This window comes from Hevea brasiliensis, chromosome 4 (genome assembly GCF_030052815.1).
Source record: "Hevea brasiliensis isolate MT/VB/25A 57/8 chromosome 4, ASM3005281v1, whole genome shotgun sequence".
Lineage (NCBI taxonomy): Eukaryota > Viridiplantae > Streptophyta > Magnoliopsida > Malpighiales > Euphorbiaceae > Hevea > Hevea brasiliensis.
In genome coordinates this window covers 110285913-110298428 of record NC_079496.1, presented here as the reverse complement: position 1 = coordinate 110298428, position 12516 = coordinate 110285913, and the positions used below count along the sequence as shown (strand labels likewise).

The 12516-nt window shown below is 26.3% G+C and overlaps 1 protein-coding gene across 2 annotated transcripts; it reads right to left on the bottom strand.

Moving 5' to 3' along the window:
* Positions 1–310: 310 nt before the first annotated feature.
* On the bottom strand, positions 311–3894 carry LOC110672711 (DNA repair protein RAD51 homolog). 2 transcript variants are annotated; one of them, XM_021835565.2, is made up of 9 exons: positions 3682–3894; positions 2480–2624; positions 2245–2355; positions 2026–2117; positions 1580–1674; positions 1374–1490; positions 886–1015; positions 683–804; positions 311–605 (listed from the first exon to the last, which is right to left on the bottom strand). In XM_021835565.2, the coding sequence occupies exons 1-9, from the start codon at positions 3775–3777 to the stop codon at positions 482–484; spliced, it is 1032 nt and encodes a 343-aa protein (XP_021691257.1). In that variant the 5' UTR covers positions 3778–3894; the 3' UTR covers positions 311–481. The 2 variants fall into 2 exon arrangements, with proteins under 2 accessions (XP_021691257.1, XP_021691258.1); XM_021835566.2 differs by having other exon boundaries at positions 1374–1487.
* Between the last annotated feature and the right edge of the window lie 8622 nt (positions 3895–12516).

Sequence of the window (12516 nt, the reverse complement as noted above, 5' to 3'; positions counted from 1 at the left end):
ATAATATATTTATATTTTTAATAAAATTATAATATTTAAATATATAAAAATAAATTATTTTTTAATAAAAAATTATTAATATATCACTAAGACAAATTACGAGAATTAGAAATAAAAAAGTCTTCCTATCTTCACCTAACACAAATTAAGGAAAATTGATTGAATTCAAGCTGGATAAATCAAGTTCAACAATTTTTACCACCTCTAAATAAAGTTCTATCTTTTATTTTCTCTTATATATATGTGTGTGTGTGTGTTTATATATTCAAAAAATTCCATGCATTATCAAATATTACACAGGAGAGAGAGAAGACCTCAAAAACCTTAATCAATACAGCCCTTCCAAATTCAAGTGTCAATTGTAAACAAACAAAAAAATTACAAGATTTAGGGCATCCCTTGCATGCAGATCAAGTGATAGATACAACCGGAAAATACATGCTGGTGCTCATATGAACACAACCTCCCAAATTTTTGGGAATTAGTCCTTGACATCAGTTACCCCTTCAGCAGAAATTTGAAATCGTGCTTCAGCTTCAGCTAAACAAGGAGAACTTATTACTTTACAGATACGCTCCTCGCCTCTTCCCTTCCTTAGAGCAAGCCTATGACAAGTAGACATAACTACTTAGTAAACCTTTTTCTCTTGCGAGGAGGATAGACAAGAAGAACACTTAAATACCTTGTGGTGGAAGCATGAGCCATGATATTACCACCAATAGGCTTGATTTGAGGCCCAGCAAAAATAGCTGAACCATCTACTTGTGCTACTACTTGATTTGTGATTACAACAGCCACACCAAACTGCAACAATTGAATATCATAACTCGTATAAGGAACATTCTAACTCAAAAGGTTTAGTTAATACACAAGTTCTTTACCTACCTCATCTGCCAACTTCTGAAGGCTCCTGAGGAACTTAGCAAGATGCATTTGTCGAGCAGACAATTCACCCCTTCCAGAGAAATCTGTTCTGTATAAGGCAGTAGCACTGTCTACTATCATAAGGGCAAACCTACAGAAGCACGATCGAGTGAGATAATTAAATTAAGAATAAGTTCTTTGGTTACCAATGTCAAGCAAATCTGTTACTAACAGGTGGGTGAAGAATTCAATACTACAAAATTGTATGTTAAATGTATTTATTGGAATAAAATACATTACATTCTTCATTTCAGTTAACCTGGCAATTCACTGACTAGTTCATGGATGGCTATATTTGGGTGCTTGCTTCAGCAAATTTTTTACAGGATTCACACCAGCAGTAACAAGGAGAAAATCAATTGCGCTTGTAATTTTCTTTAAAACAAACAATCTCCTTGCTTACTTTGGCCAAGACACTAAAACATTGTAGTGATGAAAACAAGTTATACCTTGTTTCCACCATCATAGAGGCTGCTTCAAGCAGAAGCCTTGATTGGTGATCAGTGTTATATGCACGAGCATAGGCCACATTCTCCAAAACATCAGCACCATTTAGTCCAAATCTGCTACAAAAAAAAAAACGTCATTAAACATCAGATACCAATAACATACAGGTGAGAGCAGCATGCGTTTCTCAAGAGGGCTGTATGATCACCTGTCCGCAATCTGTAACAGTCTCTGTGGCCTGAATGTTCCCTCAGCATCAATGTACATTGCTTTACCCTCACCACCCCCTTGATCTAATGGTAGCTGAAATATCAGAGTTTGTTAGATGCAGAGAATTAAAATTGACTTGGTAGGTTTTTCTATCATAAATGAATCAAAGCACTGCCTAGACAATGGCCTAAGTGAAAAGCCAACTCATCTAGTTGTAAATAATAATAATAATAATAATAATAATAATAATAATAATAATAATAATAATAATAGAACACGTAGAATGACACTTTTGGAGGTATGCAGTTATGAAGATCATTATTTATCTAATCTAATTCTTCATTCCACTTTTGAAATAAAAGAATGTATAAATCAATATTCTGGAATCATATTAATCTCATGTTGAAGCAAAATTGCATCAAAATGAAAGACAGTAGCTCTTACTTGGCAAGTGACACAGAGTGTGTGGCACAGTTGAGTCTTGCCAGAGCGAAACTCGCCATATATCTCAGTAATAGATCCTGTCTCAATTCCTCCTGCCAAAATATAGCCCTGTGAAATTGTAACACAACAGAACATGTCCTATCCAATACAAATACTAATCTTCATAATTATTATCGCTAAGTGTTGAACAAAATATTTTAAACATCACATTAGACTTGCCTTCCAAAATTTTGTCAAGTTCTCTTGATCCAGATGTTATCTGAATTATCTCTAACCTCTGAGCGTGAAGTTGGCTGGCACTAGTAAAACCCAAAGGCACCAGTTTGGAAGCTGTATATGATCAAAAGCAAACACATCAACATCTATCTAAAATCCAAATGAATATTATTTAACAAGAGAGCGCCCAAAAAGAAAGTGAAGAGACAAATAACAATAAAGTGAAGGAATGACATGCCTGCTTCAATGATTTTATCAACTTTAGCTTCACTGATTCCTTTAATTTGCAAAAGCTCTTTCCGAGGAGAGTATGCAACAGACTCGACAGTGCAGAGACCAGCATCTTTAAGCTTCTTAACGTCAAGGGCAGCAATTCCTGACTCCTACAGTTGGAGATTAAATGTCAAATTGCAATAGAAAACTACAATTCCATAAAAGATTAATAGCGTCTATGGTTTGATATCTGACTAGCGTGACATTCTTATTAATTCAATTTTAAAAAGCATATTAATCGAAAATAAAAATTTTCAAATATAGAAGAGTTTATTGGAAATAAAACTAGCTCGAAAGTAGACAAAATTGGATGGGATTTACCAATGATAGGTGGAGAACCAACCCAAAACTTGAAAGAAATGCTTGAACAAGCAAACAAGTAACAAAATTGAACAAGGATGTAAAACCCATTTCCACTGTTTATAATATTGGACGAGGTAAGCCAAAATGGTAAAAGTACCCATTCAGAGCATATTGAAAACAACCCAGTTTGGAATTTGGATGCCCTTAATATGTTCTACATGAGGGGCACCCGAGATTGAGCAAACCCATGCTTGAACAACATCATATAATAGTCAAAATCTCAAAAAGATGCAAAAGCCATTTGAATAATATAATCTTGCTGGCTAAGCAAGAATACAAGCGCAAACCCGTTTCAATGTTCAACAAAAGGAAACCAAATAGATCAAGGAAACTGAAAAAGAAAATCAAAGAAAACCCCTTTGGGTGGATCTACAATTCTTTCTCACTTGGGTCCAAAAAGGCAAAAACCAGCTAAAGATTGAAAGAGCCCACTAAAAAATAAATGAAAAGGAGCGCATTCGGGCAGAGCCCTAAATTGAAATGAGAGAACGCACGATTGAACGACATTTTACAGTAGCTAAAATTAAAGAAAGATCCGAAACTCCAATCAAGTACAGAATCTTAGGCATCTATTTGCGAGGATTGAAGGCAATGAACCCATTTCAATCCACAACGAAGCGTGAACAAACGATCAAAAAAAAAAAAAACATTTTTTAACAGAATTTAGAGGGAAAAAAAAAAAAAGGAAAGAACCCATTACACTATACATCTCCCACAACCCATATTATCAATAGGATAAAAGAAACGAAAAGCGAGGTGGGTGACAATGCATCGAAAGCTAAAATCTTTTGAGATTTTGATCACCTGGAGCTGCTCAACAGGGAAAGGACCATGCTGCATCTCCTCAACTTCCTCATTTTGTTGTTGCTGAACCATCTTCTGGTGCCTTTGTTGCTCCATTTCCAAGAATCTCCGTAGCTCGGGAGAGAGAGAGGAGCAAGGAGAATGGAAAAGGGAGGGAGATGATATATTCAAAAGAGTTTAGGGAGGCGCCAAGATTATATGTGCAAAAGGCTTGTGAGAAAAGTTTTGAGCTTTACACTTAAGCAGAGCGAGAAAGAAGTGGACTTTGTTAGGCCTGGAAATGGAACCTAACATTCGACCCATGTTCGAAGCCCATTTTCGCTGCTTTTTGGATCACGACTGCATTGGGATGGAATTAGGCTCTGTTTTAGAAATGTGATTTAGGGATTAAGAATTATTTTAAAATATATATTTTTTAAATATTGTTTAAAAAATTATATTTAATTATTTTAAATTATTATAATTAAAATGTTTCATATTTAATTTTAATATTTTTAATAACATATTCAAAAATTTAAAAAACACTTATTATCATATTTGATATTATGGAATATTCTTTTTAATCATATATTTTTTTTATTATATCTATATTATAAAGATATTATATTTTTATATTTTTATAAAAAATATTTTTTAAAAAGTAATAATTAATTAAGAAATTAAATTAAATTTTGATATATATAATTATTCAAAATTTTTAAAATAAATTTAAGTTTTATTTAATATAATTAGTAAAATATGATAATTTTAAAAATATAAATATAAAAATAATAATTAAATTATTAAAATAAAAATAATATATAATGCGTAAACTAAAGCAATCCAAAGGGAACTCACAAGGAAGCAGACAAAACACAGTAATTATACCATTATTTACTCAAAGTGAGCCTCCTTCTACCGTTTTCTATAAGATTCGCTTCCAATAATTAAAATTTTCTTTGTTTTTACTCATAAAAGGAAAAGAAAAAATTTTATTTTATAAAAATCAATCCTAAAAAAAATATCAAACGTTATTTATTATCTTGAATTTCTTATTGACTTAAAGCTCAATTATATCTTTATAGCTTATTTTTAACTTTTTATTTAATTTAATTTAAAAATTTTAATTTAAATACAACTTAATATAAAATTCAAAAAAATTAAGAAATTAAATTTCTTAATTTTTGAGTTTAAATCAAGAAATCAATAAATTTAATTCCAAAATTAAAAAATTAAAATTTTTAAATTTTTATTTAAATAAAAAATAGCTCATAAATTTTAAATTTTGAATTAAATTGAGCTTAAATTGAAACTTTTAAGATAAATTTGATAAAAAATTAAAAATTAACTAAATTGAATTTCGTTGATAAATACAGAGACTAAATTAAGTATTTTACTATTTATTGTTAGTAAAAAAAACTATATAATTAGTTTTTAGAATAATTATAAATGAAAATGTTAATATTTATATATATATTGACTTAATTATTAAAATGTAAACTGAAATCAAATAACTTATTGTAATTTTATTGGCTAACTAAATTTACTCAAAATTAAATTTAAAAATAATACCTTATTAATTAAAAATAAAAAATGGAATATTTTATTGATAATTTAATATTTTTCCTATAAGCACACCCTCTCTAAAGAGCTTATAAAGATCTTGAGGGATCCACTTCCTGTAATTGATATTACTTATTACATCAAATTAAAATCTGCTTAATCTGCCCATAAGCACAAACTCATGCAAGCTGATGCAGGGCAATCCTCAATCCCAGGGTTAATTTTAGTTATGGTCATTCAACTTAATGGTCGTACATCTTTTTAATTTTAATTTGCATTGAAAATTTTTTATAATTTTAATTTAAATGTTATTAAAATTTTTGTAATTTATTATTATTAATTTGTATGTTAATTTATGGATAAATTTCACTTGTCATCTCTCATCTTAAATATGTATATTACAGATGTCTCTTAATTTTAAATCATATCACAAAAGTTTTTAAATTTTAATTTAATAAATAAAATAATTTTTGATGTTAAATTTGTTAAATAACTTAAGATTATATATTGTTTTCTAACATAAAAAAAGACAAAGCTATATATAATATAAATATATACAAATAAAAAAAAAAGGAAATCCTCTTATTTAAAGTTTGAATATTATTAAAACAAAGTAAAATAATGTATAATTAAAGTTCAAAAAATTTATAATATAAATTAAAGTTGATCGACGCTGATACAACCAACTAATTTGATAGATGATAGTGAAATAAATTCCTGAATTGAAGGTTGAGTATTTTTTATATACAAATTGAAGTTGAGAAACAGTAATGAAATAAGCTCAAAGTTATAAATGATTTATGAAATTAAGCTAGATTTATAGGATTGAGAGAATGAAAAAATCAAAAAATAATTAAGGAAGGAATGAGAGGCCAAGTGGGGAGAGAGAGGAAAGTGGGGGATGAGAGAGAAAATAAATAAATATCGCGTGTTGTTTTACGTCAACTGGGTATAAGATAAGAGTGCTAAACATAAAAATTGAATAAATTCTCTTCTTTAAGTTAGATTTTAGGATTGAATTATACCCAAATTATTTTTTATATGAGATATCGGAACCTATCACTATCTAGATGTTAGACCATCTGTAAAAATTTAAATCTATAAATTCACGCTCAAAATATTTATATTATACGTAAGGGACATATATTGTCCCACATCGACATCGGGTATAAAGGTAAGAATGTTAAAAATAAGGACTTTGATATTTCTCTCTACTTAAATTAACTTTTTAAAGTTAAATTAGACTCAATTATTTTTTTACACCACACTATAATTAATAGTGAAAAATGTTAAATTATTGTTATCATTACTGAATTCTGTTCACAAAGTCAAGGATTGAAAGCTAAATAAGAAGTGGACCAGCCCTAAAAGGGGAACCGATAAAAGAATTAGATTACCACCACAAGTCCACAAAAGTGCCACGTATGGACCGCATCAACAAATAAAGGCTTTAAACCATTGAAATTATAAATTAATAGGTCATGCAGGCATTGTATTATTGATTGACCCTAGCTATTTACTTTGATCATGACCTTATTTGTTTATTTATAATGAATAATGAATTTTAATTTATTATAAATTAAAGTCACAAAATTTATGATACAATTTATTTACTAAATATATAAATTTTATATATTTATATTTTAAATATATAATAAATTGAATTTAAATAAAAATTTTTCTGTCTTGATATATATTAATAAGACAAATATTAACGGAGACACATGGGCATGCAGGGCTCAAATTATATATTTAATCAGAGTGATAATCAACTTTAAAATGTGATAAGATTTAGAGCATAATTAATTTATTATTATTATTATTATTATTATTATTATTATTATTATTATTATTATTATTATTTCCATTGGCTGGTGATATGGACCAATCTTAATTAGTGGCTGAAATGACATGATAATTATATGGACCGATCTTAATTAGTGGCTGAAATGACATGCTAATTAAGAGTGACCTAACCCACATGGTGATCCTCAGCCAACTCAGCGGCTTCATTTTCTGTATATCTTATTCTATCTCCCGACACCATTATCAAAAGTTTTCTATACCCACATTAGCGTACAGTTTGTTTTGTAATTAGCTTTTATTGAATTTTGAATTTAATAATTCACAGTTTTAGACATGATTTCAATACCACTGATCATATTATCATATAATTGAAATGAAATTAATATTTTGTTGGATAAATGGTGATGTTGTTGTGGACATGTGAGTCACTTAACGTCTATGATTGAGTCTCGGATTGTTTAAAATCATGAATAAAGTGAGGTTAATTACCGTCTAGCAGCTACTTCAACATTCAAGTCAGTGAACATATTTGAGTGAAAATGACAATGAAACAATATTTTTCAGTACATATTTTGTTAGATAAATAGTGATATTGTTATGGATATATGAGTTACTTAATATTTAGGATTGAGTTTTGGATTGTTTAAAATCAAGAATAAAGTGAGACTGATGACTGTTTAGTAGCTACTTCAACATTCAAGTCAGTGAAGGTATTTGAGTAAAAATGATAATGAAGTAATATTTTTTAATACATATAAAAACTTATCTGAATAGACGCTGAGAGCCTATTTATATAGTTATAAGAGATATTGTAGCGTAATTCCCAAAATCCCATTTGTCAATCTTGAGCTTTCCTCTGGGTTTACATTACAAAATTATGTTGTTAGCGTAATTTACAGCAAGAATCATGTTAATCGTACTCCATGGTATTTGTCTTGTGTTTATCCAATCTTCGACCTATCGTGCCAATTTCCTAAACACCATCTTCCTAAGTTTTGAAGTGTCCATTATGAAAATTTTTTGTCTAATCTCCTTGAGTTCAGAAATTCAGATTAGCGAGTCTAACTCTACTAGAGATCGGATTTTAGTATGAACTATATCGAATAATAAATCTGGTTTGGACTATATTAAATAGTATTTTACGAAATCACATTACGCGTGTGTGTGTATATATATATATATATATATATATATTCATGCTATTAAATACAATAATAAATTTTATATGGAAAAAATTATTAAGCACCTATTTTATTAGAATTGTTTGAATATAATAATAATAATTGAATTAAAATTTTAACGTTCTAACTAAATATTTTTTAAAAACCATTTTTACACTTAAAAAACCATTTATCAAAATTTGATAATGTTAATTTCTTCAAGCAAAAATAAAAATTAAATAATTTTATATCATAATAAATTAAAACAAATTAATAATATTAAAAACTGATGATAAATTATATAATCACATGTGGAACTAATAACATATAAATTGAGATATTACTTTTATTCATATATTTTTACATTTTATCTTAAAATTATTTTTAAAGTATAAAATTTAAATTCTTAGTTTTTAACAATTATAAAACATATACTTGATTATTGAAAAGATATTAACATGTCATCTCATTTTTATTTTTCATAGTTCATCTTTTCACTAAAAATGTTAAATTTATAAATTGAAAAAAAAAATGAAAGACGACTTTTATGAGAACTTATATATACATAACATAAATATATATTATTAATTTAATATTATAACTAAATAATATAAAACATTTTTACGGTGAATATATTTTTTATGAAAAATATTTTTTATATACAAATTATTTTATGTAAAATAAATGAAACGTAAATAGGAGAAAAGGAAAATTAAGCATCAAGATTAGCAAAGGCTTAATCACAGGACTAATCTTCCGCAAATTACTGTTATTAAAGAGAAGTGGAATCGTCTAATATGGACAATAATTACAAATACAAGGTGCTGTATAGTGTTACTGGAATATGCAATCAGCAATTGAGATTGAAAATGGTGAGTCAGCATACTTTATGAATGACGAATAATTCAAGATATATAATTCCCTTTTTATAGTTTTGTTAAATCTCACATCAATCGGACATTAGGAAAAAATAAAAAAAACTTTATATATGATGTAACGATTCAACCAAGAGTCGTTATCGGCGCTAGAGTAAATGAAAAATGCTAAAGTGTAATTGTTTTTGAATTGTTTAAATTTTGATTTTTACAAAATGAGGATGTGTTTGAACAAATTTTTAAGTTTGCTGCAAATTCGACAGTTTTAAGTTGATGCATTCCCTTGTATCGATAACGGCTCCTAGTTGGATCGTCACATATAATTTGAAATTTTTTTATAATTTTTTTTTAAAATTGAGTTAGATCTAATATATTTTATTAATATACTATTTAAAATTTTTTATAATTATTTTAAATTGAATTATTTTAAATAGCCTTAAATTGATGCATTTCCTAACATCCATAATGGTCCCTAGTTGAGTTATTACATATGACTTGAAATATTTTTTTTTTTAATTTTTTTTTAAATTAAGTTAAATCTAATATATTTTATTAATATGCTATTTAATTTTTTTTTATAATTTTTTAAATTAAATTATTTTAAATAATTTTAAATTTACGCTTTTCCTAGCACCGGTGCTGGCTCTAATTAAGTTGTTACTTATGATTTAAAATTTTTTCTATAATTTTTTTTATAAACAGATAAACTTCAACAAATTAAAGATTCCTTAGAAAATTAGAGATACCTACTTAACAAATTAAAGAAGGAAATTTAATTAATTATATTAAATATAATTTAATTTTGTATTAAAATTTTAAATAATTATATATTTATTAAAATCAAATTAAATTTTTATTTCTTAAATAATTACTAATTATGTTTCTCTGAATATTCTTTTATAAGAATATAATAATATAATAAAAAAGACTAAACCCTTTGGATAATTGCATATTAAAAAAATTCATATATTATTAAAAAGAATTTGTCCACAATAACATATATAATAAAAAAATATAATAAAAAATAAAATCTTTAAATAATAATAATAAAATTAAAAGTAAAAACAAGTTTTTAATTTGTGATTTTCATATTTTTTTTCTTTCTCTTGCTGATTTTTATTTTGTCTTTAATTTATTCTTCTAAATTGAATTTTTTATATTTTTTCAGCAATTAAAATTTTCATTATTTTCTTATACAGTATATTGTATTTTTTTAAACAACATTTATTAACTATATAAATCATAAAAATTATATAGTTAATGACATTCTGGCTATTTGATTTTCAAACCCTATATCTTTTATAGAATATTTATTTTTTAAAGTATAGTCTATAATTATACACACAAATAGAAATGACTAGAAAACAATCTATCATTTAAATATAAATATAATGGATTTGGAAACCATAATATAATAAATAATTAAAAATATAATTGTGCACGTTTAAAAAAAAAAGGAATAATTAAACTACCGGCATAAACATGTGAAAAAGAGGAAAATTTTGATAAGTCTTATACTCAATATTTAAAAGAAGCGAGAAATAAATTTATTTTCAAGTATTAACAAATAAATTATTTGTAAATACCATTTCAATTTTAAAATTTGAAATTTAATTATTAATAAATTATTTATATTATCTTTTAAATTATTTCATATACACCAATCAAAAGATGAACAAAAGGAAAAAGGTAAAAATAAAAATTTTACAATATTTATAAAAACAAGATTCAAATTTTAAAAATTAAAAAGATAAAGTAAATTTTAAATTAATTAATATCTAACAGCCAAGTGAATATCACTGGACAAATCACGAACCCGTCTTATATAATATGAAGCCATCTTACATAATATGACACACAACAATTTTTTAAATTTATTACTAAGGGTCAATTTGGTGCGGGGTCAATAAGGGTTAATAATTAACTCTATAATTTTTAATATTGTTTGGATGCTTTAAAGTGAATAGGTTAATTTTTAACCTCATTAACATTTAACCTCTTTTTAGAGGTTTTAACCTTGGGGTAGATAGGTTAACAGAAGCTAAACACACTATCTATATATCCCTTTCCTATTTCTTCTCAACTTATTTTATTTTTTGGTCCCTTCATTTTCAAAAACTCTCTGTCTGCTAACCACATCTGAAATATTGCTGGCTATAACAAGAATGTCTAATGATGACATGACCATATTTTTCAACTTGAAGAATGAATATGAGAAGTATGAATTTATCCAAATTACTCTTGGAGCTATTTAGATGATGGTTATGATAGAAATTTTTTTTTTCTTTTTTACAAATTAAGTTATGCTAGGACTACAACCATAGATATATAATACTTTTTTTTTTCTTTTTTTGTCGATGTTACTTATTTATATTATCAAACTTCCAAATTGTATTTTGTGTTATGCAGCTTATTGTCAAGTTGTCCAGTGTGTGTTTACATGTATATAAGTTGGCAAGATAAAGAGAACATAATAATATTATGGTAGATAATAAAAATACATTTAATAAATTTTTTAAATTAAATTATTTATAAATAAAAAGTAATATTACAAAAAAAAAATAAAAAATAATTTTGATATTTGTTATTAAAATATAAAAATAGATGTTTATATATTTTCATGTGAACTCAAATTTTTAACCTTGTACCAAACATCATTAATTGTTATACCATTAATTATCTTTTACCCCCTTAATAATCACTCCCTTAAATTTTATAAAGTTAACACTTAACCCTCAATTTTTAAATTTGTACCAAACGCACCCTAAGTTAAATGGCTTATCACTAAGAAGTTTTATTTTTATTATTTTTTTTAAAGGCAGTTCCAATGGCCATTCTAATAAGATGCTTAATTCATTTGTGATAAGGGACGGCTGCTTTTCACAATGTGGGGCAGAGAGTGAGGGCATAATATTTCCTTTTGATTGGAAATGTCCAATTCAAATGTCAATAAAACAAAATATGATTCAGCGGAAAATGTTGAAGGCGATCGATATCCATAGAAAAGCTTAACAAATTTCGTTGATGTCAAATAAAAGTCTCACCACATGCACCACAGTCCACATAAAACATAATTTTACATAGCTCCAATTCCACAAATTTCATGTGTCACTCTGTCATCAAGTCACTCTACAAAATGCCACTATCAATCATTCCCAACATCATATCTGGTTTTGGGTAATTTTATCAGTGTTTTCATAAAAATTAATGAATTTTAATTTTTTATAAAATTTATTAAATTTTAATTTAATTTTATAAAAATTATTATGATTGAAAATTAAAAATTTTTAAATTAACATATCATCTCGTCAATTATTTTACATATAAAAATGCCTTATTTTATTAGTTTTTTTTTAAAAAAAAAAGGAGAAAGTATGATGCATAAAACGCATTTAACTCCCTTCGTCATTAAACCTCATTTTTTTCTCCCTTTTTTTTCTCTACTAACAAAT

Coding starts and splice junctions, on each gene's coding strand:
- LOC110672711 (XM_021835565.2), bottom strand. CDS start 3,777: ATGGAGCAACAAAGGCACCAGAAGATGGTTCAGCAACAACAAAATGAG. Junction 2,356..2,479: donor TGATAAAATCATTGAAGCAG/GCATGTCATTCC, acceptor GATCATATACAG/CTTCCAAACTGGTGCCTTTG. Junction 805..885: donor TTCAGAAGTTGGCAGATGAG/GTAGGTAAAGAA, acceptor CAATTGTTGCAG/TTTGGTGTGGCTGTTGTAAT.